Source organism: Rhipicephalus microplus, chromosome 8, assembly GCF_043290135.1.
Source record: "Rhipicephalus microplus isolate Deutch F79 chromosome 8, USDA_Rmic, whole genome shotgun sequence".
Classification (NCBI taxonomy): domain Eukaryota; kingdom Metazoa; phylum Arthropoda; class Arachnida; order Ixodida; family Ixodidae; genus Rhipicephalus; species Rhipicephalus microplus.
The window spans coordinates 78,199,529-78,227,345 of record NC_134707.1 but is presented as its reverse complement, the minus strand read 5'-3'; the positions used below and the strand labels follow the sequence as shown (position 1 = coordinate 78,227,345).

At 46.1% G+C, this 27,817-nt stretch overlaps 1 protein-coding gene across 3 annotated transcripts in view; it reads left to right on the top strand.

The window, feature by feature from the left end:
- The window catches only part of LOC119163850 (uncharacterized), a 111,554-nt gene that overhangs the window by 17,827 nt on the left and 65,910 nt on the right, over positions 1-27,817 (top strand). For all 3 annotated transcript variants that reach the window (XM_037415917.2, XM_075872179.1, XM_075872180.1), the window contains exons 7-12: positions 475-759; positions 7,848-7,944; positions 14,586-14,818; positions 16,342-16,485; positions 19,162-19,317; positions 20,020-20,276. In XM_037415917.2, the coding sequence (XP_037271814.2) occupies positions 475-759; positions 7,848-7,944; positions 14,586-14,818; positions 16,342-16,485; positions 19,162-19,317; positions 20,020-20,276 (1,172 nt within the window). The remainder of the gene's footprint in view (positions 1-474; positions 760-7,847; positions 7,945-14,585; positions 14,819-16,341; positions 16,486-19,161; positions 19,318-20,019; positions 20,277-27,817) is intronic.

Below are 27,817 nucleotides of genomic sequence, written 5' to 3'. Positions count from 1 at the left end.
ATTATGCTGGAAAAAAAAAAATCCGAATTTTGATAACTTAAGTTGGGGGTGCATTTATTATGCGAGTGGGTTCATTAGGCGAGTAAATGCGGTACATGTGTCTTTTGTGAATAAAAAATCAGTTTAAACTCGACGCTTGTCTGTGTCGGTTCTTTTTGCGCATTTATGTTCATTTCATTGTTGAAAATTTTTTTGGTGATGAGCTATAACTCGCTCTAAAAACGCCAGGAAGGGGAAGATGTAAGCTTCTGATTTTAAAAAGTCCGTAAACTGGGGTTGTGTCGAGCGGACGCTTTAGCAAGCAGACTTGTCTTCGTGAAGCCTTGAGGAAGACAAGTCCGCTTGCCAAAGTCTCGGCTCGGCACTACCTCTGTTTACGAATTTTTTCAACTCACCCGAACGCTTTTATTAATCGCTCGTGACCACAGCATGGTTTTAGGACGTCAGACCCCAACAATTCACGTCTCTCCACAGCTGAAGAAAGGCCACCGGCACCCTTGGTACGACCGGGAGCTGATGCAGCAGATGCGGCGCAAGGACCGCGCCTACCACAAGTGGAAGCGCCACCCATGCTACGACAACTGGGAGGCCTTCAAGGCCACCAAGCGCGTCTACCTGCGCATGCTGAAGCGAAAGCGGGCGGCCTACGCGCAGGTCAACAAGGCTCAGGAAGACAGCTTAGCCACCAGCCAGGCTGCCGGAGCCGATTCTTTGCTGCCCGTTGACAACCATGTCATGGTACCCATGCTACCACTTGATGTGAGTTGATCCCATCATAACTCCTGTAATGGCATCACTTGTTTAGCTCTCATTGTCACTTGTGTTTGTGCGCTCAAGCTTCATTATAACAAAGTTGCATCTCACTCGAAAATAACTTCATTATATCTGAAAATTTGTTATAAAGATATGTTCTTAACACTGTTGATCACCTCGTTAAAACCAATAATTTATTACATCTTCATTAGATTAAAATTCATTATATCGAGGTTTGCATGTACCTTGTTATAACATAACAGGATATAATGAAATAATAGATATAACGAAGTAAATTAAGTTTCTAGGGGTGTGCGAATATTGGAAAGTTTCGAATATTCGTCGAATATTAAATTCGCACTATTCGTATTCGATTCGAAAAAAGTGTATTCGAAAAGTTCGAATATCGAATATTTGATTGGATTATCATGCGGAAAATAACTCTTTTTTAATATTTCCACTGGGTTCAGAAATATTAAAACGTTGCCCAGAGGGGCGATAAGCGTCAGAAGTGCACGGAGGCACTATGTCGGCCAGCGACGGTCAACAATCAGCAGCAAAGTTGACATTCGTGTAAACGTATTGCACGCTTTTCGTATGCCGCCGTAATGTGCTGCACTACCACACGTTCACTATGCGGGACCTCGTGTGCAGGAACGAAGCTTAACTGTTGCCGCGTTGTCTCATCAAAACATCGCTTGATAACGCACGACCGTGCACGCGCGTGCTAAAGCAGAAACTTCGTAACCGTTGGCAAACGCTTCGGTTAGAAAACATAATACCGTATTTACTCGATTCTACCGCGCCCTTGATTGTAACGCGCACCCGATTTCCACCGCAAAAAAAAAAAAAAAAAAACGTAAGACATCGATTGCAACGCGCACCCATTTTTTTTTTTGCTGGCCCGCACGATCACACCACTCGAAAAAACGATTCCTTTCGGGATTGTCTTCCATTTAAATATGAGGTACGGGCGAAGCTTGTGCCCATCTGACGTGTAACAGAGTATTGCCGTCACTGTAGTTTTACCGTGGACCGATGTCAGCACGCGAACTTGCTTCGCCCCCTTCTTCTCGACAGTTGTGGTGCCAGGCATGTCGAAGTAAACAGGCGTCTGATCGGCATTCCAGATTTGCCCAAGCAGGTAGCCGTTGTTGCGCCGCAAGTTTAGGACGAACCTCTGAAAACTGTAAAGCTTTTCATCGTACTTCTCCGCAAAAGTTTTCGCATATGCATGTTCCCCTTCGGAGGGAAGAGCCTTTCCTCTTCATATAGTTAATTAGCCAGCACCTGCTCGCTTTAAACAGGCTCCGCATTAGACTTTTTTCTAAGACTAATTGCATAGCCCGCTCTTGGAGCAGTTCTGTCGTCATGGGCCGCTGTGCCACTCGCTCCTCAAGCACATACTCGCGGAGCAGCTCTTCAATTTGCGGAAACCGACCCTGCTGTGGTTCACTGAAGCCTTTGCGTGAAGCTTTGCTGTCGACAATCTTCTGCTTTTGTTTCCGCCGGTCCCGCACGCACGTTTCGAGAAGGACCGCGATGCGGCCCGATTTCCGTCCGTTTCTGCACACGCGATGACTTTTCTTTTAAAAGCGGCATCGTGGTGCACTCGAGTTTTTGGAGTCGGCCCTTCCACGTCGTCGATGCTAATCCACTACTAGATGACGAACTCCTCAGCACACGTACGAAGTGCCGCACATGGTAAACACATAGGCAGAAATAGCCGACGCACCATGCCGACGCACGTAGGGGGCGGCCATTTTGGATTTGAGATGACAATAGATTGACCGTAATTTTTTTGTTCGTACTCGATTCTAACGCGCATGCGATTTATGAACTCGCTTAACCGGAAAAAAGGTGCGCGTTAGATTCGAGTAATTACGGTAAGTGACAAAAAGAGTTCTAGTGGTAATTTGTACCATGACGTCGCGTTTATTTCCTTTTTCGAGGAAGTTCCGCACGTGAGCAGTCGCACAGTTATACAACATGCTCGAAAGTGGTTAGTCCCAACTCGGGATTTTATCGCTACCGTATTTACTCGATTCTACCACGCCCTCGATTGTAACGCGCACCCGATTTACACCGCGAAAAAAAAAAAAAACGTAAGACATCGATTGCAACGCGCACCCATTTTTCTCGCTGGCCCGCACAATCACACCACTCGAAAAAATGACTCCTTTCGTGAGCGTCTTTCATTTAAATATGAGGTACGGGCGAAACGTGTAACAGAGCATTGCCGTCACTGTAGTTTTACCGTGGACCGATGTCAACACATGAACTTGCTTCGCCCCCTTCTTCTCGACGGTTGTGGTGCCAGGCATGTCGAAGTAAAGAGGTGTCTGATCGGCATTCCCGATTTGCCCAAGCAGGTAGCCGTTGTTGCGCCGCAAGTTTAGGACGAACCTCTGACAACTGTGAAGCTTTTCATCGTATTCCTCCGCAAAACATTTCGCATATGCATGTTCCCCTTCGGAGGAAAAAGCCTTTCCTCTTCATAAAGTTAGTTAGCCAGCACCTGCTCGCTTTAAACTGGCTCCGCATTAGACTTTTTTCTAAGACTAATTGCATAGCCTGCACTTGGAGCAGTTCTGTCGTCACGGGCCGCTGTGCCGCTCGCTGCTCAAGCACATACTCGCCGAGCAGCTCTTTAATTTGCGGAAACCGACCCTGCTCTGGTCCACTGAAGCCTTTGCGTGAAGCTTTGCTGTCGACAATCTTTTGCTTTTGTTTCCGCCGGTCCCGCACGCACGTTTCGGGAACTCCGAACGACCGCGATGCGGCCCGATTTCCGTCTGTTTCTGCACACGCGATGACTGTTCTTTTAAAAGCGGCATCGTGGTGCACTCGAGTTTTTGGAGTCGGCCCTTCCACGCCGTCGATGCTAATGCACTACTAGATGACGAACTCCTCAGCACACGTACGAAGTGCCGCACATAGGAAACACATAGGCAGAAATGGCCGACGCACGTAGGGGGCGGCCATTTTGGATTTGCCGATGGCAATAGATTGACCGTAATTTTTTTGTTCGTACTCGATTCTAACGCGCATGCGATTTATGAACCCGCTTAACAGGAAAAAAGGTGCGTGTTAGATTCGAGTAATTACGGTAAGTTATATCGTATTCCCGGCAAGTATGCATTAAATAACTTGGACTGCATTCTAAACATATTGAATATATGAAACGGTAATCATGCGCCGACCTTTCAGTTTTATATATCTGTATATGCATATAAGTATTTTTCGTGCTGGCCACCAGAACGCATGAGTAGTGGTAGTGCGCCATATAGTGCACAGTGCTACGTTGGTAGGGTCGGCGGCGTTGGCTAGTGCTGTCAGCTGCTACAATCAGTTCTGCTAGCTGCCATAAGTGCCATGGCAGATAGCGGAGGCTATGACGATTTGCCTGCGAAACGGAGGAACAATCAAGACACGGCGCCGAAACAAAGGGAAAGAAGCGCTATCTGGAAGCACTTTGTGAAAACATCGTCGTTGGCGCAGTGCAAGACATGCGGCGCAACACTTAAAACCGCGATGAAGGAGTACCGGATGACTGCAGCAGGTGCGCCAGAGAAAGACCAGTCAATGATATTTGATTTTGTGCACCGTACTGACCCTTTGTCGGAAAAGAAAACTCAAGCACTCAATGCCAAGGTGGCTGCTATGGTAGCGCTTGATTTGCAACCATATAGTTTTGTTGAAGACCGCGGATTTAAGGAACTTATGGCAGAGGCTGTGCCTAACTATCGCCTACCGTCGCGCACCACGCTTTCGCGTACCCTTGTTCCGCGCTTGTTTGATGACACACGGAAGAAAGTGAAAGGCGAGCTCAGCAGTGCTTTTGAAGGGGGAACATCTGCAGTCACCTTTACCAGCGACATGTGGACATCACGCGCCAACGAGAGTTATGTGAGCTTCACTTGCCACCTTCTCACTCCAAGTTTTAGGATGAAGTGGTTCACGCTTAACACTCGCCACATGGAACTTGCTAGCCACTCCGCCGAAAACATTGCGCAAATGCTTGTCAAGATGTGCGCGGAATGGGAAATACCGGATGGCTGCCGCAAATACATCGTCACAGATAACGGACGCAACATCCGTGCCGCTGTCAGAAGGCTCCCAAGGACTAAGCGTGCGTGTTTCGCCCACACCCTGCAGCTAGCAATTCACGATGCAATCTCTAACACACCGTCAATTGACCGTCTGTGCAAGAAAGCGGGGCACATCGTGGGCCACTATAAGCACAGCTCGTCTGCGCAAAAGAGGTTAGATGAGTACCAGAAGAAGATGGGCAAGGATCACTTCGTCTGGTGCAAGATGTAGATACGAGGTGGAACAGCCAATACCTAATGCTGTCCCGCCTCTTGGACTTGAAGGAGGCTGTCTCTGTTGAGCTGGCAACGTCAAATTGCAGCATTGATGGTCTCTGCTCAGCAGAATGGAAAGAGGCTCTTGAATATCTGGACGCACTGAAGCCCTTATATGATGCAACTGTGATAACTAGCGCAGACAAATACCCATCACTTTCCACTCAGATACCAATTATTTTTGGTATGCTAAGTTGCCTCAGCAACTTTAGCGGCAAAACAGGCTTTCATAAGGAACTGGCAAGGTCTCTCAATACCAGATTCCCCTTATATACCGAGGACAAAGAAACATGCTTGGCTATGGTTTTGGACCCACGCTTCAAGTCAACGGTATTCAGAAACAACAAACAAAAGTTGGTGTGGCTGAAAGATCTGGTGTTTCAGGATGTTGCCCTATGCTCTGCTGTGGAAGTCGTGCAGCCAGCAGCAAAAGTGCAGGAGCCACAACAGTGTGTGCAGCCATCCTCTGATGTTTGGAGTGCACTTGATAATCTTGCAAACAGTCAAGTAGCAAGTACACCACTGTCTACTTCAGAATGGGAAATTAAAGCGTATTCTGAAGAAGCCCTACTGAAGAAAGACAGTGACCCATGTGACTGGTGGCGGACTGTGGGCACCTTCAGATACCCCAGTCTGGCAAAGCTTTGCCCCAAGTACTTGCCCATACCAGCCACTTCAGTTCCAAGCGCGCGTGCCTTTTCAGTGGTAGGGGAGGTTGTCTCTGCTCGGAGGGAGCGCCTCCTGCCTGATCATGTGGAGCAACTCATATTCCTCCATGATAACATGTAGTCATTATGTTTCATAATAACAGCTTGTCATTACTTGCATTGTGTTCCAAATAACAGTGTATGTTGTGTTAACAGACAGGCTGTTGTGTATTTTTTTAGATATATACATCTTAAATTATTGTTACTATAGAGGCATTTGTCCTTTGATATTCGATATTCGATTCGATATTCGAACATGAATATTCGTATTCGATTCGTATTCGAAAAATTTCATATTCGCACACCCCTATAAGTTTCCCTTGAAAGCTTTATTTAGAACCATGCATTTTAAACCTCGTTATAAATAAGTAAAATTGACCGGTAAATTGTATAATGAACTAAATTACTCCATGAAATAGTCTATGAAAAAAAACCAAGCATAGTGTGTTAAGTATATCGTTTTCTGCGGAGTTTCGCGCTCATTCGGCGCGGCTCTTTCAAAACTCCCGCGCCAACCTTACAGCCACTACATGGGCGGCCGAGAGAGCCGTCCTCCTCAGATAGCCTGCGGAGAGGATTGAGGAAGCGCTCAGCAGGTCACATGTCCGAGAAGCGGCGCCGCGGTGCGAAGCGATTTTCCTTTTAAGAATACACAATTGGGAGGCTTCAGAAGACTTACATTTATTCACAAATCGGAGGACATCCGTCATTAATTGAAGTAATCGGTGATGCGCGTCTGCACGCGTTTGCCTTGCAGCGAGTCGATCAGTTTGGCACGAAGTTTGCGAAGCATAGTAGCGCGCAGCTAAGTCCAGCGCCAACACTCTTAAAGACGACGGCAATGACTGCGTCTCTGCTGCTACTCTCTGCACCGTGAAAGGACAAGTGTCTCCATGCAGAGAGAAGCAGATCCGCATTACAGATAAAGCCAACTCTCCGCGACAGCTTTCTTTTTTTTCCTCTCCCCATGCGGCCTTGAAAAAAAAAAGGGTCTCTATGTGCAGAGACAGAAAAGGGATAGGCGAAGCACAGGCGCGTCGCCGATTGGCATTTCAGAGAGAGCAAACGATCGGCCACAGTCTTTTCTTTCCTTTTCTTCTTTTCTTTCGTTGCTAGCAGCGTTGAGAGGTGCCGCCGCGGAATTGGCCATGATGGTGCTTAGAGCATTTTTGGAGTGCGGTATGTTCGAATTAACCATCGCTAGTGCTCGCATGTTCAAATTACAGGGCGTTTTCGCCCATAGGAATACACATAGCTTTGATGGGACCACAGCATGAGTTCGAAATAACCGGAAGTTCGAATTAAGCATGTTCGAATTAATGAGATTCGACTGTGTTTATTTTCAGTCGCACGTGTAGCGGTACATGGGGCCGCGAAGCGGTTTCCTTTTTTGCATGCTTATAGGTGTGCGCCCACCTGAGCATACATTGCCACAAACTGTTATAATTGATATAACGAAATAATTGTAGCTCCCCTTTAACTTCGTTTTTAATGAGGTTTGAGTGTATTAAACCACGATATAAGGATTTCGAATATGAAGAATTATTGGTTGTAATAAAGTAAGTGACCAATAGCTTTGACATGAATACGATGTGATTGATTATAACGAATTTTTTTATATAACAAAGTATTCTCGTGGCAGATGTGACTGTTATAATGGGGTTTAACTGCGATGTCTTGTTTTCTGGATGTTGCATACCCTGCCTTTGTTACCTACTTGTGCAATGAAGGGTTTCCTTTTGTTGCATAGACATTTTGGGTATCATTCATGCATTGCACCCATACTGATTGTGTTTCTTTATGCGTCGAAATACTAGGGTAACGCTAGTTTGATCAGGCCATGCTCATAAACAATGAGTTTCCATATTTTCAAAAATACGGGACCGACTCTTTAGGGCTCTCGGGTGCATTATCGTAGTTCAATATTCACGAAGTTCAAAGAGTTCTTTGCTGCAAAATGTGTGCATCAGTGGGGTGAATCATTTTGGGAGACCTCATTTTGTGGATGTTCTACTTGCAGAGCATTCCACTGCCAAACGGGCAGATGAACGTTGACAACTACGAACCAGTCGAGATGGAGGTGGACAGTGATGATGGAACACAAACGTGCACTCTAGGTACTGTGGTGTCTCAATGCCTTGCCTGTTCATCTGCAAGAGTTTTCAGTGGTTGGCTGGGTAGTGCTGGTATATTTTTGTATATTGTAGTAAATAGCAGATCCGTAGTACAGCCGTATCTCGATAATTCGAACTCGAAGGGGCCAGAAAATTTGTTCAAGTTAAAAGAAGTTCGAATTAATAAAAGCTAAGTAAACAGAGGGCTTCCCATGCAGTGGCGCATGTGCATTGAGCTAACACACTAGGAGGAAGTTTCACAAGATTTACATTTATTCACAAATCACAGGACATCCGTCATTGGTTAGTAATCGCGCATTAGTAAAGTAAGCGCGCATTAGTAATCGGTGATGCGCTCCTGCACACATTTGCCTTGCGGGGAGTCAATCAATTTCACACGCAGATTCCAAAGCATGTCTACTTCGGCTTCAGCATGCTCCTAGCAATGGTGTTCCACACGGTGTATGTCTTTGAGTAGTACTAAATGTCTGTTTATATCTTTTACCCGCAAACGTTTGCCTGTGAGATCGGATTATCATTTGGACGATACATCACTTGAATGGGTACTGCATTACAAATACCTTGGCGTTTATTTTTCAGAAAATCTGTCATGGACTAGGCATATTGAACATGTTACATTAAGGGGGGATGCGGCTTTGGCATTGCGAAATTTGGCCAAAAAATCGATTTTCTGAAAATCTCATTTTCACATTCTGTGACCCCTTTTCTATCTAATTTCGAAGTTTCCTCCCTGAAAACAGCGTAGAAATGACGTAAAAATTTTTTATCGAAGCTAGGGTGGCGATGAATTTCACGGAAATCGCGAAAAAACGGCGTTTTTCGAACCGCGATATCTCCGCAACCATGTAACCTAGCGCCGCCATCTTTGTCTCTATGGATAGCGCGATTCTTCCGTTTCAAATTTGCGAAATTTGGCCAAAAAATCGATTTTCTGAAAATCTCATTTTCACATTCTGTGACCCCTTTTCTATCTAATTTCGAAGTTTCGTCCCTGAAAACAGCGTAGAAATGACGTAAAAAATTTTTATCGAAGCTAGGGTGGCGATGAATTTCACGGAAATTGCGAAAAAACGGCGTTTTTCGAACCGCGATATCTCCGCAACCACGTAACCTAGCGCCGCCATCTTTGTCTCTATGGATAGCGCAATTCTTCCGTTTCAAATTTGCCGCCCCGGCCGGCTGAACCAGGCAAGAGCAAGCCCACAGCAAGCCAAAGTGTAAAGGTATCAAAACAGTTTCCGACTGGCGACGCGCGTCACGTGACTGTACGGCGGCTCCGCATTGGTTGCCCGTGCGGTCGCTTGAAGCAATGGGCGCAAATGTCGTCTGCTCTACACGCTGACGGGCCGCTTACTGCATTTGTTTTCAACGCGTCGCGGCGTGGTTTCGTGCGGTCGCTTGTAGCAATCGGCCCAAATGTCGTCTGCCCTACGCGCTGACGGGCCGCTTACTGCATTTGTTTTCAACTCGTCGCGGCGTGGTTTCGTGCGGTCGCTTGTAGTAATCGGCGCAAAGGTCGTCTGCTCTACGCGCTGACGGGCCGCTTACTGCATTTGGTTTCAACTCGTCGCGGCGTGGTTTCGAGATCGCATCGCGCTGCGATAAGACCGGCGCTCGTGAAAGGAGAAAAACGTTGTTATCCAGTTTGGCGCATTGCAGTTTTGTGATCAGTTCCCGCATGCGATCATGGACCGGCGATCGTTCAAGAAGAAACGCAAGACTGCGCAGCAATTTGGTGCTCGTAAGCCGAAGCCGCTGATCGTGAAAAAGAAATTCAGTCCGGCAACTTCTGCGAGCAGCGACGACGGCGTGCGGCACGACGAGGACTCGCAGCCGAGCACAAGCACGCACGGAGCATCGTCCGCGAGCATCGACGAAACTGTTCATATGCCTGTGGAGCAGTGCTTTGTGCTGTCTGAGGAAACATCCGTTCGTCGTTCCGCGCAGGCTGCAGACATCGCGGATGCTAAGCCTAGCACTTCGCGCGAGGATGTATTCATCACGGATGCCCAGCCAAGCACTTCGCGCGAGGATGTAGACGCCGCGGATGCTAAGCCTAGCACTTCGCGCGAGGATGTAGACATCGCGGATGCTCAGCCAAGTACTTCTCGCGAGGATGCGAGGCCGTCTACCAGCACCACCAGTAGCGCGATTCGGACACTAAGGACCGCACTGCAAAGGACACTAAGGACTACAACCCTGGTGCCTATTAGGCATGTAAACCATGGCTCAAGACTTTGAACCTCGTTTTCTCAATATTGTTTTTTTGGCATGTTGCTCAGCTCGTGGAGCAGATATCTTCGCAACTACTTGACAGATTTTGATTCTGTTCTTTTTGTAATGCTCCTTAAACTGTGCTTCAGGGGGCTGCGTTTTTATTTTTAAAATTTAGCCTTTTAAAAATTTTTGGTAGGGTTTCTTGTTTGTAGTGCAAATGTGCTCATTGAAGTATCAGTGGAGAAAACATGAACTACAAATTTTAGTGTTGCAAAAAAATTATTTTGGAAACGCAGCCCCCTAGAGCATACATTCACCTCTGCACACAGTGTTTACCAACTTTCTATGTCATTTTTTAAACTCTCCAGCCGCTCCACGAGGTCCAGTAATGAAATTATTTGTTTCACAGAAAGTTTTCATGATATCATCTTGAAATTTTTATGGAAGCATTATGAGGTCATTTTTAGTCTCTGTGCCAATTTTCATCAAGATCTAACAAGAAACAAGAAAGTTCGTTCCGAAAGGCACGTCCCCCCTTAAAATCTTCCCGAATGCTTAACCTCATTAGACGCAATTTTCACAAAGCCCCCAGGAGCGTTAAAGAATACCTTTATAATACGAACGTTCGTTCATTACTCGAGTACGCTTGCGCAGCATGGGACCCAGACACCATCTGTCTTGTAAATAAACTTGAGCGTATCAAGAATCGCGCAGCCAGGTTTGTCTTTGGTAATTGCAACTATAAAAGCAGCATCTAATTAATTAAAGACAACCTTGGCTAGAAAACCCTAGCCCAACGCCGCTTAGCAACAAAATTGGAACTTTTTTTCTGTATTTACTGAGATCTCACTGGCATTAACAAAAACTTGTACATTTTTCCCCCTCACTTCATCTCTACGCGTTGTGATCATGACTGTAAGGTACTTGAAACGCGATGCCGCACAAATGTGTTTCATTATTCATTCTTTCCTCACACCTCCACGCTTTCGAACAGACTTCCTAAAGGTATAGCAGATTGTAAAACACTTTCCCAGTTCCAGCTGTTTTTACATACAAATTTTCCATATGTCGCCTCTTTGTTGCAACATCGCTTTGTTATTAGCTCATTCTATTATCTTTGTCTTTGTGTAAACATATGTGCTTTTACGTGATTAATCATGTTACCCCCCTGCAATAATGCCCTCGTGGCAATGCAGGTAATTCTATAAATAAAAAATTAATAAATAAATAAATAGAAGTTGCACCCGGCAATGTCCAGCGTGGACACTCTCTAAAGATGACAACAACAACTGTATCTCCACTACTAACCTCTGCGCCAAAGCCGCAGTGTGGCCACCACGGGACAAGAAAGGAGGAGCGTCTCCATGCGGAGAGAAGCAGATCGGCATTTGAGATAAGCCAACACTCCAGAGCAGCTTTTTTTTTTCTTTTTTTCTCTCTCTTCGCGTGCATCGTTGAAAGGAGGAGAGTTACATGGCAGGGACGAGAAAGGGGGAAGGGTTGCGCAGGTGCATGAGAGAGAGCCACACTCTGCGACAGCTTTTGTTTGTTTTTTCTCTCTCTATTTTTGCGCATGGCATTGGAAGGAGAAAGGTTTTTACGTGGCAGAGGCGTAAAAGGCAAAAGCGTGGCAAAGGTGCATCACAGATCGGCATTTGAAAGAGAGCGAAAATTCCACTGCAGCCTTTGCTTTCCTTTTCCTTTTTCGCGCAGCGTTGAGGCGTCGGAGGTGCCGCTGCGGGATTGGGCGGGGTGCAGAGAGCATTTTCGGAGCATGGTATGTTCGAATTAACCGTCCCAAGTGCTTGCGTGTTCTAATTACGGGCGTTTTCACCCATTGAAATACACCTAGCTTTGAGGGTACCTCAACCTGAGTTCGAATTAAGCGTGTTCAAATTAATGAGATTCGACTGTACTAGCAAGCAGTTATCACTTCTCTTGTTTGAAGTTATTAATATTTTCTGATTAGTATTGAAATAATTCAGAAGTTAACGTGAATGTAAGTGCAAACCTGCCGATGCGTTTTTGAAGTGACCATGGGGAATAGACGTAGGAGCAGGAAATACAACAGCCGAAAAACAGCAAAAATGACAAAAGATGTTTGGTGGTGCCGAAGTTTATCTTCATCCCCGCACTTGAAAAACAGTGCAACATCGTCTGGTTGGCCCTACGCACGCACGATCAGGATGAAAAGTTTTTCAAGCACCTGCAGTGTCGTATCTGTCTAATGAATGTAGTGCCATCACGGCCGACACCTGGCAAAAGATAACTTTTGGGGATACTTTTGCAGGGTTGTCACTGGATGCATTAGCGTCTCTGAGCAATAGTGTTGGCGCAGTGTTGGACTACCGTGGCTCGTAGTCGACAGTCAAATGCTTTTTGAAAGTTCTCCCGAAAGCGGTCATCGAAGGAAATGACCCCTGCTACATGAACTCCTATCTTTGTCGCTGGTGCATGCATTGGCACACTCGGCCACGATTTAGATGACTTTTTAGATGACTTACAGAAATGCGGAGCTGTCAGCAGTGTTACTCACAGAAGTGTAATTCTTGTTTGCAATTCTTTTGACACCGACAGCTGAAGGCATCAAAGGACTAAGCACATGCAACATGACCAGCACGATGAGTGTGATCGCAAATAGCACGAACTCCAACGAAGGATAATGATGATGTGTCCTTGTCAGCGTCATGACACCAACTCCGATCTTGAAAGGCTTACTTTCAAATCAAATCTAAAACCAATTTCATAGGAGACTCCATGTTTGCAGTATGAACCTTGAAGGTAAAAATTAGACAGAAGTCGGTCTGCTTAGGTAGGTAAACTAAAAAGAACTATTTTAACTCCAACCAAAGTAAATTCGGGAAGACACGTAAGAACACGACGTTTCTGATTCCTTCCTTAGTGAGGGACTGCGGTGAGTTTGCAGCGGCGTCTTGAAGGCACTTGCTTAATGACCCTGCGTTTTGTCGGGGAACGTAGTTTATGTGCATAGACCGCAACAAAACGAGCACATTGTTGAATATTTCGTTGTAGCCGCAGGAGACATTCACTGCAAATGAATGCACTGTACTTACCCTAGACAAATAACAGGCAAAATAGCATCTCGCCGAACGGTGTTGCGCAACAAAATAATTGCATTCCGCAAATAAGAAGGAAATGCCACGCAACTATTTTATTGCACTTCAAAATACACAGCTCGCATTTCAAACAGACTTAGCTGCAAAGAAGTTGGTAATAGGATGTTGGTGCATCTGCCTGATGCAAACAATGGCTCGCTCAGCTGTAGCCCCAACGTTCAAGCCATCTTTGCCGTCCTTGTGAGCACCGAAGTAGCGAAGCAGTACGTCCACCGCGCCTAATGCCTCCGACGTTGCCGGCACGTTGGTCTTACTCATGGTTGTCTCCTGTTCGTCGACGGAGTCATCGTCGCCGATCTCACCCAGTTCGTTGACAGCACGCATCATGTCGTCATCCGGGAGCTGTTTCGTTGTTACTATTTCAGAGTTCGCATTCACGTAGTGGCAAAACGACTCGCTGTTGGACGAGTCGCTATATCGCCCCCCACCCTGCCATTGCCTCAGCTTTCTGTCAACAGCGCACAGACTCGAAGGCAAGAATTCCCATTGCTTACGATTTCGACATCTTATCAGCTTGTTAAATGGACCCTGAAACAGTTTTTTGAAGTTTTGTCAGTGTTTAGGCTAGAACATTGTGAAGCCATTCGCACCACAAGTTTAGCGACATTCCTTATATCTTAAGCCCCTATGGACAATTTTCTCATATCCTCCTCCTCATGTATGCCTTCCCTCCTCGACTCATGAGACACACTGGCGTCGCTGGCGATCGCTTTGCTCTCATGAGCGCGCTCGACGACTTGAGCTTCCCCAATTTTGACCTCCGAGATCGCACATCGACAAGTTGCGAGCAACTTCGGAGGCCATCACATGGTGCGCCCGGCAGCAAGTGCACGGTCTGGCTGTAGAGACGAAAATCTGGGAGGGGTTGACATCTGCTTTGACAGGTGCTTCCACTTTACAGCCAATCTTGCTTTTACACATTCTACAGCTAATCAGATCGGCAGCCTGGGTGACGTCGCATCACCAGAGCATGTCGGTCTGTGAAAGGGCGGTTAAAAACGCATTTGGCTGAGTCGCAGTGACCTGCAGCAATTCGCAGCTTAAAAGGGCTATAATAAATTACACAGTTTACACGGAGAGCTCAAAACAGTCTGTAAACGACCCGTAGGACTCTGTCTACCAGCCCAATGTGTTTGTGCAAAATTCTAACAACCGTTTCAGGGGTCTCTATAAGGAAGACCATATGGTCACCATTTCCAACGCCCTCTGTTACAGCATCCTTTCGTAATCATATTATTATTCTTTTATGACACGTTTGTCTTCTTGCAGAAGTGGCGGCTGGGAGTGAAGACGAGGACGAAGACGCTTTGCGCGCTCAGCTGCTGCAGGCCGTGTTGCAAAAGCGAAGGCGCAAGTCCAAGCCACCCGAATCCCCACAGCAACAACAACAGCTTCAACAGGTTCAGCCGCAGTCATCACAACAGTCACCCCACCAACAGCAGCAGTATGCCGTTCACTGGAATCCTTTGCTACTGCCGAACGGTGCAACTACTCTAGCCATGGTTCGTCACTTTACTGTATCTTTTTTGCTTCCATTGCTGTTTTGTTTGAACGGGTATGGCTTTAATAGAGCTAACTGTTAAGCAAGTTGTTGGGCGAGTGTGTTTTGCGATAGAAATTACTGCGAGTTGCGCAGCAAAACGGGATGCACGAGAAGGAACACAAGTGCGCCTATGCTGCTCATGTATTCTTTCTTGCATGTCTTGTTTAGTTGCGCTGATTGCAGTGGGTTGTATATTTATGTGCTATACTGTCTTGTCGTTGTGACGAAGTACACTTTGCGCAAGGTGGTACAGACGAAGACCCCTTATTGGGGGAACTTGCACCGACTAAATGATAAGCATCAAGTCGTACTAGCTGTTCGGTGTTATTCGCGGGTTCAGGTGTCGAGCTTCAAGTGATCTGTTCATCTGTAGAACTCGTCGGGTTTTATCCATGCCTTATCGAACCTTCCAGCCACATCGCTGGGGGCTTGCATTAGATCTAGAATAAACTCATAAACTTGGTTACTCCTGTCCTGCGCGTACTCTTAAACAAATTTTTTGAAAATCCCCCTACAAATGTCCATATGGTTATTGTGAAAGTATTCACTACTGCGAATTTCAGAATCCCGAATATTTCAGAACATAATGTATCGAATTTTATTCCCTTATATCCCCACAAGGACCACAACACTTCAAAGTAACAAATAGCGATCTTAAAAGGTTACTCTCGTCAGTTAAAATAATGCCCAGCTTGATACCTGCAACACGAGTGGCCGATTGGATGAAGTCACCAATGATCAGCGTCCATGCTTCGCTTAACGCTCAAACACTGCGCACAGTGCGGCGACGAAGCAAGCACCTGAGTGTCGCTGACAACTGATATGATCTACACCACTTGTCGTGATAAAGAAATGTCGACGAGAGCCAAGACAACCTTGAAACAGTGCACGTGAACTGACGTGAAGAATCGATATTTAATGCTGATGGTTCACACTTCGTAAGAAGGATGCACACGCATAAGAGTTCGTCTTTCGGCAGTCGAGCTGTTGGCATCAGGATAGATCGTGCCCTTCCTGAAATGAATGCGCACTGGTTCCATAATAGCTAGTGTTATGTTCTTTCTCTCTTATCAGAGAATAACGCGGTTGCGAATACACTGAAACCTAATTATAGCAAAGCTGCATCTATAATGAAAATAAGTTTGTTATATATGAAAATTCATTATAAATGTTGTTTATTCTTAACACCATATCTATTGCAAGACTATTTTTCATTCACTTCATTATAACCGACGTTTCGTTATATCCGGGTTCGTAATATCGAGGTTTCAGTGTACATAAACAGCACAGGTCGGCAGCTCAATTGTTTGCGTTAAGAATTTTCGTACAAATTTTGAGTGCTTTCACTGCGACAACTTTTCAATGTAATGAATGGTTTTTGATATTCATTGTATACAGATTTCACTGTGTTTACAGATTAGTACTGAGATGCGAGAGCTGTGGCGAGGGCTCACCAGCTTTGCTGTGTTTCGTCATTTGTAGGTGCAGCCCCCAGCGGAGCCCAAAGAAATCAACAGGACTGCATCTCCCAACGGTTTCCCGCCAAAGGCAGCCACTCCGCCCAGCCCGTTTGTCACGCCAAAGGGAAGGCCAGTGCCAGACGCCCCATTTGTGGAAACTAAAGTGGTGGGTGCGCTCACTGTAAGCTTGGTTTTGCAATGTTGCTGTCTTGCTCATGTGCACGTCAGAGAACACACTGAAGACAGTTGCCCTATTAGGGGTCGATTTCTGTCGCACAATAAGATCGTCGGTATGGTACCTTGTATGCCATTTCTAGCCCGTAGTTCCAGACCAGCGTTCACTGTCAGTGAGCTTCTTCGATTTACACATTCTGGACGGTCCCTGATGGCCCCGGACACCCGCACCACATTAGTTTTTCTCAGAGACCAAGTGGAAGCTCCACTCACTGGCCTGCGGGCGGCCCAGGACTGTCTGATCGATTTCTTTCGGGCAGCTGGCAGACAATGGCGCGGTGCGCATGGTTGTGTGGCCATCTTAAGTGAGATGGTGAAAATGTTCTATGGGCTCCTGCTCTCTTTTCGCTTTTCTGTCTGCTTCTCGCACATTTTTGGATTCCACATTGTTTGCACACCCAGTTCTTGTCGTGGGCGTTCTGAGCCTCGTCGAGCGCATGTGTATTCCCAAAGCTCAGGCCAACACGCATGGTGCTCGCCAGGAGAAACAGTGGTAGTACGACTACGCGGGTCTGCAATGCATGCGTGCTCGAGTAAAGTGCACTTCTTTTAAACGGAATTCGAAGGGACAAGAAAATTTTTTCCATTAATGAACAGTTTCATTTAAGCAAAGCTTACAAAATGAATGAAATAAGACTTTATTTCAAAAGCACCAACTGTCACTGACTGAACAAAAAGATTTTGAAGTATATAACACTACTATAATGATTAGAAAGAGAAATGTTGCTAATATTGCTGACTCGGAAAAAAGGAGGTGATAACAACTTGCTCGGCCTTGTTCGAGCACTTTCTCACATAGTAGGAGTGCATTGCTGAAAGGCAGGGCTAGAACTCTGTGCCACCATCGTGTTAAAAGTAGCACTGCAACAGGATGACAGCATCTTTTGCTGCACTGTCTGCCACTGAAATGAGCTCGGGATCGCACACCATTTCATCACCACATGAGCACAGGTCCTCATCTTTAACTTCAGCTATAGGTTCCTCAAGGCTGTCCTCAGGTTCACGACGAGACATCAATTGCTTCTCAGCGTGGGCGGACATGTGCAATCGCTAGATTGGCTTGGCTTGGCTAGGCTAGGCTAGGCTAACTTTGGCATTTGCTTCATGATTGATAGACTGCCATGGCCAATTCCGCCGTTCATGGATTTTGCCCGTTTTAGTTCCATTTAATCGACGTAAGTGAAAAAAAAAGACGTTCCGATTACTCGAAACTTTTTGTCAATAAATATATAGGAGACCAACCAAATGTGCCTGGATAGTTTCGTTTATGCGGCTTTTTCGTTGAACCGAGTTTCGTTTAATGTGAATCCACTGTAGTTCGCTTACAGCAAGTTGCATCACAACGAAAATAGGTATAATTCATTATATAACTACTGTTAAAGTTGGAATTGGGTCGGCGTTGTGGCCTGGGTCACTGCTATAAATGGAGCATACTAGAGAAGACAGCATAGCAGACGCCACAGCAGCGGACGCAAACAGGATCAAGCGCGCAGATGGCCCGAGGCCTCTCGGATTGGCCTGGGGCTTTTGGATCACATGCATGTGACGGAGCCGCCTATCAGCCGTGGTGTCAGGCCGCCTGCGAGTGGTCTGCGACTTGTTGAATCCACGAAGCTCAGTGGTGACAGCACTTATGCGGCCACACCACCCTGGGAACGAGAAGTTGTCGAGTTGCTTACGGAATTTCGCGGTAGCCTGGGCAAGCTGCTTTTTTTTATGTGGTAGCACTCGCGGAAACTTCGTTGAAACGGAAGCATCCAGAAAGAGTATTTGTTGTGGCGAGAAATTTTTTGGCATCATTTACTAGAGGCAGTTGATGGGGAATCAAAAACTATTTGTTTGGGTGGGAATTTTCTTGTGGTATAAGTTATAGTGGGATTCGACTGAACATGTTACATTGAAGCGAGAAAAAAAACCCGTTAACTAAAGTTGTTTGCTCAAGCTGCCGTTTCAATCAACAAGTGGAATTATATTCTTCAAGGCCGCGGTAATCTAGTGGTTATGGCACTCGACTGCTAAACTGAAGATCGCTGGATCGAATCCCGGCTGCGGCGGCTGCACTTTCGAAGGAGGCGGAAATGTTTTAGGCGTGCACTATAGATTTAGGTGCACGTTAAAGAACCCCACGTGATCTAAACATCTGGAGTCCTCCACTAAGGCGTTTTTCATAATCATATTGTGGTTTTAGGAGGTTAAACATCACTATTATTATTAATAATAATGTTATTAATATTATTCAAGGCTTGAACCTCAAAAGCAAGTCCACTTGTTGAAATGTCTGCTTAGGCACACAATTCCTCTCTACGTATTTTTTCATCGCAAGCGTTCATCTTCCCCTTACTGCTGTTTTTTTTTTAATTTATAATGAAACATGTCATTCGTGCGTCAAAACTTAAGTAGCATGCACGCTGTGTTACAATGTGTTGCATCAACCTTGACTGTTTTTGCGGTCTTTGGCCATAACGTACTCTTGCACCCATGAACACCACACATTGCCGTTAGCCTTGTAGCCAGCAGTCTACGGTAGTGTAGCGTGTTGGCTGATTGTAAGCTTGGGAATCACTTTTGAGACCACATTCTGAAAAAACAATCACCTGTTGTCTTCCAGAGTGAACCAGTGGTCATCAATCTTGGCATGGATGACACGACTTCCGAGGAAGAAGATGGAGAGAGCGAGGCTGAGCAAGAGCCGTTGCCAGCCGTCGAGAACAGTTTCTCGCTTGGCCTCGACAAACTCCTCAAGGAGGCTCGTCAGCAGTCTCAGGTGTGGCACATTTGAACATAAGAGTTCTGCCTAGCCTAGCATAGCCATAGCAGGATGTTAGGCTTAGCTGCCCAAGAGTGCTAGGCCTAGCTGTCTGATAATTCTATGCCGAGTCATCTAAAGCCGTACCAGCCTTTTTCCAACGTTGAAGTGACACTGAACTGGTCTGGATTGGTTGACAACGTAGAGGGTAAATAAAACATACAGTAGATTCGTTCAACAGCCGTCTGAAGGGACCAGGAAAATATTTGCCTTTTAACAGAAGTTCTGTTTACTAGTAAAGGAACAGGGGTGCAAAATGTAAGTGCAAAGCAAATCGTAATAGCAGTTTATCCATTTAACGAATTGAGTGTTTTTGCCGTACTCATACGGCAGCAGTTTTTTTTCTCGCAGCCTCCTTGTCGTACGAATGCACTTGTAACCCTCCCTTTAAAATTTCAAGCCGTAATCATGACGCGTGCTCACTTGGAGTTGCTGCCACCTTCTAGGACACACAATAGACGTTGATTCTGTTGTCTTTTTGCTTAGATAAACTGAACTGATTCCCAGTGTCACGCTAGTGCGTCGCATGGTCTTTTTATTACGAGCACATATGCACAAGTACAGAAGGAGCATACTTTATTCTTGCAGTTGATCACCAAGAGAACGTGATAAATAAATGCAATTCAGCTAGAAAAAAAAAAAAGGGACGAATTCTCGCAGGTTCCACCCCCTCCTAGCGTGGCAGAGGTCGCACCGCTGGCAGCCACACCGGTCTCGGTGATGAAGCTCTCCCAAGCCCAACAGTTGGAGTACCGTCGCCTCAAGGCCGAAATCGCTCGCCGGGAGTTGCGCTCCGTCATGGGGGCCAAGATAGACAGCGCCACACAGCAGGAGCTCAACCGGGCCCGGCGTCTGAAACAGCAAGCGTCAGCCAAGCGGTCACTCGAGGCACTAGAGAACACGCTGCACACTGAACGGTAAGTCTTACGCCGTTAGAACTTCGTTAGACCATTTGGGAGTTGGACAGGTAATTCTTTGATCCTGCTTCAAAGAAGAATGTTTCCTTCCTGTGTAATGCTCTTGAGGCATGAATAGTGATGGAGTGTCAAAAGAATGCGTCATATTCATATAACATAATTCCAAGACATTTGATATTATATACCTAGAAAGAAATTCGCACAACACAGTTGAACCTCTTTATAAGAGACACTGATGTAACAGACTTTTAAGATGTGAGGCACAAGTGTACTGCTTAAAAGTTTGGAGTTAATAAGAAAATGCATAACGTGATACCCTAATTGTAAGAGACCTCTCATTTGAAGGACAAGAATTGCCCCCCTCCCACCGTGCATGCCGTTTCTAAAGGGGCTCATCTGGACGTGGTTTTTGCACAGCTTTCGATAATTAATGTCGATTAGCATTGAATCAAATACATCACTATTAATGCGATCAATTCTTGCGTGACAGGAATCGGTCAATAGGCTCTAAATGCATTCCCAGTCTGTTTTCTGGATGTACAGTAAAATCTCGGTATAACGAACTTCAGAGGACCGGGGCAATTCGTTCGTTATTTTGAAGGGTCGTTACAGTGAAAGCCCAATAATTAACCATAAATACTTATTTTTCACAGACCAAAACGACTTAACTTTACAACGGTGGTTCCTTGAACTCGTTTTTCACGATAAAAACAAATGCGCAAGTGAACACCAAAAAATGCACGTTTCCTTAACTCTTTTGATACCCCACGAAAACGGTTGTTTTTCATATGTCTCGAGAAGTTTGCTCTGTCCAATTTAAAAAGTACTCCAGCAAGCATTGCTGCATACAAAATGTTACACAAGAAAATGCTCTTTCCAAAAATATTGTAACGAACAAATACAGCGCCGGAAGCTAAAACAGCTATTTATTTATGGCGAACTTGTGCCCGTCAACTAAATACACAAAGGTTGTCCTGAGCTCACTAGAGAAAACCTTGTAAATCTCTTCTTTTGCGTCACGCCACGTGCCGCTCCTTCGAAAAACCGCCAGCCTTCTTTTTCCAGGGCGTGGTGTGGTGACACGTGCAGCCAGCGTTGCATGGCGCGTTTAGCTTGGCGCGTTTGGCTTGTCAGTTGGTGTGGCAGAAATCATAAGAGCAGGAAGCAGCGCAAGACTTCGGTAGGGGCCTAACAACATGCAGCAATATATAGGTATCTTGTAGAGCAACAAAATATTTTGAGAGGAATAAAACTATGATAACTGTGGAATTTTCGATCGCCAGCTGCTAAACAGTGCAATAAAAACACTATAAATGCAAAAATATTCAAAACAAAGAATTTGGAACATAATTTTGTAGATAAATGAAGTAGCAATAGTATGAACAGTAATTAATATTGTACACAATGTTTGTTTCCACATAGACAAAATCGGAACCGAGGTGCTATTCGTTGCTCATGCCCTGCGGTGAAGCATTGCATCGTTTTTCGTGAGACACAAGTGTACTCATACACTCTTCTCATTAAATTTTTGTTGCCTTGCGATAAGAGTCCCCAGCTATACCAATATAGATGGATACCCGTGATGTGAATAATCTCTCTGTAAATGAGACTCACGACCCTTAGTCCCCAGCGGCGGCTGCGAAGCAACTGGCCATGGCAGCAGTAAGATCTGCAACGCAGCAGAGGGTGCTAAAAATTTCTGGATCCGGACAGGCCACCATTGGAACCTGAACTTGGCAACGTTTAACGCTAGAACCTTATCTAGTGAGGCAAGTCGAGCTGTACTATTCGAGGAGCTAGCGGGCATCAAATGGGATATAATAGGGCTCAGTGAGGTTAAGAGGACAGATGAGGCCTATACAGTGCTACAGAATGGGCACATTCTTTGCTATCTTTGCTATCTTGGCTGACAGAAGAGACCTGGGAGTAGGGTTCCTAATTCACAGAAACATAGCTGGCAACATAGAGAAATACTATAGCGTTAATGAAAGGGTGGAAGGTATCGTAATTAAACTCAATAAGAGATAAAAGATGAAGGTGGTACAGGCTTACGCGCCTACATTCAGCCATGATGACGCTTCACTAGAAAGCTTCTATGGAGTTGTGGAATCGGCAATGAGTAAAGTAAAAACACATTATACTATACTGATGGGAGACTTTAAGGGGAGACGCGGGTCGAAAAGTCGCGTTTTTTTTCCAAATTTCACCTTTTCTGTTTTTTGTTGCTTTATCATCTTTATACATTATATTTTGACATCTGAAAATATCACAGCGAAATAAGCATCAGAAGTCAGTGAAAAACGCGTCTGAGTGAGCGGCAGTGACGCGCGGCATCACGAAATTTACACAAAACGGGCTGCTGTTCGCGTGCTCGCGGGGCCGCGAAGAGAGCTGTCCGCCATATTGCGGCCGCTGGCTCGTGTAGAGTTGTCCTTACTCTCCACGATCCCGGTTCTTGAAGTCTCGTACGTTCACGAAAAATCTAAAAAAAAAGCAACAAAAACAGTCTTTTCCCGCCGTTTCAAACCGCGCGCCACTAACGCAGGGCCGCCATTGGCTGACAGCACCCGTGTTTTCTTGCCGTAGTTCGCTTCACTGTTTTCCGGAGTTATTTTTCGCTGTTTTCGTGCGATGGCAAGCCCGAAAAAGGCCGTTGCCGACCATCGGAAATACAGAAGTAAGAACAAGTTCAGAGGGAAGCGGCGGAGGACGTACAAGAAAGCCACCGCCAACGAAAATGTCCGCGACGGGCCAGCGGCCGGTAGGCCTAACATCGACCACGGCAACGTCGACCATGGCAACTGCGACGACGAGATCAACGCTGCAGTGAATTTTGTGAGTGCATCGCAGAAAAAGATCGCGTTATTCGAAAACGACGTCAGGCCGAATGCCGATCGTGCCGAAAGCGTAGTGCTGTGCGAGTTGGGTGCATTGACGGCCGTCGTCGCAGGCGCGGCATGCCCCGTTTGTCACGAGAGTAAACTCGCAGTTCGGGCACCGAATAAAAAGCGGAAAGGCCTTTCGGCGTTTCTGGAGCTACACTGCGAGAATGCGGAGTGCTCGGAGAGCATCCTTTCGTCCGCGTACTCGTCGAAGCGGGTCGCGTCAGATGGCGGCCGCGGTGCAAGCAGAAGCTACGACAGCGGGAGTTCGCGTGACGCCTTTGCCGTGAACCTGAAAGTGGTGCTTGCAGCGCGTGCCGTCGGTATCGGGCATGAGCAACTTTCACGATTTTGTGCAGTAGTTGGATTGCCAAACCCTATGCACCATAAGACCTTCCATGCTATCGGCAAAAAGATTCACAGTGCGGCAGTGAAGGCTGTCTGTGAAAACATGCAAAGGGCACGCAGCGTCACCAAAGAGGTGGCTGGTAACAGTGACGTGCCAGTCATGTTTGACGGCACATGGCAAAAAAGAGGCCACAAAAGCCACAATGGTGTGGGAACTGTAGTGTCCTTGGACACTGGTTTGTGCCTGGACTATGAAGTGCTTTCCAACTTCTGCCTGGCGTGCAGTTTGCATAACGACATGGGAGGCGATGAAGAAACATGGCAGGCGTTTCATCATCCCGTTTGTGAGAAGAATTGCGACTGTTCTTCGCATGCCATGGAGGCCGAAGCTGCAGTGCGCATTTGGCAGAGGACTGTGGACTATGAGACACCCCTGCGGTTCACCATCTTCCTAAGCGATGGAGACAGCAAGGCCTACAACGGGGTCTGTGATGCCAACGTGTACCCTGACACTCCAATTGAAAAAGAGGAGTGCACCAACCACGTGGCGAAACGTCTGGGCACCGGCCTGCGGAAGCTGCCAACGCCACTTCCACGAGGGGAGAAGCTGAAGGAGACCACCATCCAGAAGCTTCAAACTTACTTTCAGGTGGCCATTGTGAACAATCGGGGAAATGTCCACAAGATGTACACTGCCATATGGGCCTCATGTTTGCACTCGTGCTCAACAGACGGTGCTGGAAGTCACAAGTTCTGTCCTGCAGGCCCAGACTCGTGGTGCAAGCACCGACGTGCTGAGGCGCAGGGCCAGCCTGCACCGTGCCACACCCCCCTCCTGACCAAGGCCCAGGGTTTGGCAGTCCTCTCAATCTACAAGCGTCTCACAGATGCGAAGCTGCTTGCCCGGTGCCTCCACGGCAAGACACAGAACGCGGCCGAGTCCCTGAACAGCAAAATATGGCTGCTGTGTCCAAAGACCCGGTTTGCTTCCCGGACTGCTGTGGAAACAGCCACAGCCATTGCAGTCCTGTGGTTCAACCGGGGCCACGCGAGCTTTGAAAAGGTGCTGGAAGAGCTTGGGGTGCTTCCTTCGGAGGCCCTGGTTACCCTCAGCGACCGCCGAGACAGCATGCGCATGCACAAGATGAATGTGCGTCAAACCGCTGAGGCGAGGGCACACCGTCGCAGTGCAGCCAAGAGGGCCCGGGTGGAGGAGTCCTGCCGCACCAGCCGGGAAGGGAAAACCTACGGTGCTGGAGAGTTTTAGACAACTGATATTCCCTCTGGACATGTGTGTATGTGTTCAGCACAAGTTTCGTGCTACTGCGTTTTTCATTTTTGTAAATACAGACTTTCAAACTTTCAAACGCGTTTTTCTCATTTCGCAATTTTGGCCAATTTGCATTTTTTGCGGGAAGTGTTTCGGGCACTTAGAATGGTCATACGACGACGAAATTTGGCACACACATTGAGGAGAGTGCGTAGGGTGCCGATATCTACTTGAATCAGCACAACCTATCAGCTGTAAATATCTATTAATAAATTTAATGGTGGTCGAGTGGAAAAAAAAGGGTAGTTTGCTACACAGATGTTTTTTTCATAGTTTCAAAGTTGGAGCACAATTTCTAGCTAGATATCGGCACTCTATGGCTAATAGGGAGCAAAAGGAGCCATTGAACAACTCTCTGCATGAACATTTAGTATGCGCGAAAGTTCCCGGAAAACTTATCAAGTTTCACCATTACTTGAAACACAACTCCCAAACTATTGCACTTATGTAAAAACTGATTACAGATTTGGAATCAGGAGGAAAAACTGCATCAGTGGTCCAATTTCTGAAGCTCTAAGTTGAATAACAAAAAAAAAGTGCTTTCGAGGAGCGTCTCCCCTTAATGCAAAGGTAGGGAAGAAGCAGGCTGGAGACCAGGCAATAGGAGATTATGGCATTGGTACTAGAAATGCCAGAGGAGAGCTACTAGTAGAATTCGCAGAACGCAATAATTTACGCATTTTGAATACCTTCGACCGAAAACGAGCAAACCGCAAGTGGACACGGAGGAGCCCTAATGGTGAAAATAAGAACGAAATAGACTTTATGATGAGTGCACACCCAGGCATCGTGCAGGATGTGGAAGTGCTTGGCAAAGTACGATGCAGTCACCATAGAATGGTACGGTATCAAATTCGCCTAAGCTTGAAGAAGGAACGACAGAAACTGATACGCAAGAAGCCAATCAATGAGCTAGCCTTGAGAGGGAAAGTACAGGAATTCAGAGTCTCGCTTCAGAACAGGTACTCGGCTCTTAGTGAGGAAACCAACCTTAGCATAGATAGAATTAATGGTAATCTGACGGGTATCATTACGGAGTGTGCAGTGAAAGTTGGAGGCAGGGTAGTTAGACAGGACACTGGCGAGCTGTCCCAGGACACAAAGAATCTCATTACGAAGTGTCAAAGCATGAAAGTCTCAAGTAAACAGACAAACTAGAATTGGCAGAGCTTTTGAAGTTGATTAATAGGTGTAAAGTATTCGATGTAAGAAGGTGTAACATAGGGAGAGTTGAACACGCTCTGAGGAATGAAGAGAGCGTCAAAGCAGTGAAGAGAAAACTTGGCATAGACGAAAACCATTTATATGCACTAAGGGACAAAGAAGGCAAAATAACTACCAATATGGATAGGATAGTTAAAATAGCAGAGGAGTTTTACAGAGATCTGTACAGTAGCCAGCACAACCACGACCTTAATGTAAGAACTAGCAGTAACCCAGATGACACCCCACCAGTAATGATAGAAGTCAGAAAAGCTTTGGACAGCATGCAAAGAGGCAAAGCTGCTGGTGAGGTTCAGGTAATATCAGATCTGCTGAAAGATGGAGGACAGATTGTGTTAGAAAAACTAGAAACCCTGTTTACGAGGTGTCTCCTGGCGGGAAGAGTACCAGAGTCTTGGAAGAATGCTAACATCATTTTAATACATATGAAAGGAGATGACAAGGACTTGAATTACAGGCCGATCTGCTTGCTCTCCGTAGTATACAAGTTATATACAAAGGTAATTGCCAACAGAATTAAGACAACATTAGAATTCAATCAATTAAAGATACAAGCAGGATTTCGAACAGGCTACTCAACAATCGACCGCATTCATGCTATCAATCAGGTAATGGAAGAAATGCTCAGAATATAGCCAACCACTATACATATCTTTCATATGTTACGAGAAGGCATTTGATTCAGTAGAAATATCAGCAGTCATGCAGACATTGCGGAATCAGGGCGTTGACAAGGCATATACAAACAACCTGGAAGAAATCTGCAGGGGATCAACTGCTACCATAGTGCTTCATAAAGAAAACAACAGAATACCAATCAAGAAGGGTGTAAGGCAGGGGAACACAATCTCCCCAATGCTATTTACCGCGTGCTTACAGGAGGTTTTCAGAAGCCTAGGATGGGAACAGCTAGGGATAAGAGTTAATGGAGAGTACCTTAGTAACCTGCACTTCGCCGATTACATTGCATTGCTGAGTAACTCAGGAGACGAATTGCAACTCATTATTACGGAGTTAGACAAGGAGAGCAGAAAGGTGGGTCTCAAAATGAATCTGCAGAAAACGAAAGTATTGTACAACAACCTTGGAAGAGAACAGCGCTTCGAGATAGGTAATAGTACACTTGAAGTTGTAAAAGACTATGTCTACTTAGGACAGGTAATAACCGCGTAGCCAAACCACAAGACTGAAGTAACTAGAAGAATAAGAACGGGGTGAAGCACGTTTGGCTAGCACTCTCAGATCATGACAGGTAGATTGCCACTATCCCTCAAGAGGAAAGTATATAACAGCTGCATCTTACTGGTACTTAGCTGTGGAACAGAAACCTGGAGACTTACAAAGAGGGTTCAGCTTAAATTGAGGACGACGCAGCGAGCAATGGAAAGGAAAATCGTAGGTGTAACCTTAAGAGACAAAAAGAGAGCAGAGTGGATTAGGGAACAAAACGGGGTTAACGATATCATAGCTGAAATCAAACAGCGGAAATGGACATGGGCCGGTCATGTAGCACGTAGACAGGATAACCACTGGTCATTGAGGATAACTAACTGGATTCCTAGAGAAGGCAAGTGGGTTAGGGGGAGACAGAAGGTTAGGTGGGCAGATGAGATTAAGAAGTTTGCGGGTATAAATTGGCAGCAGCAAGCACAGGACCGAGTTGACTGGCAGAACATGGGAGAGGCCTTTGTGCTGCAGTGGATGTAGTCAGGCTGATGATGATGAAATGAGATGTCCAATGAACTTCGCTATTTTAT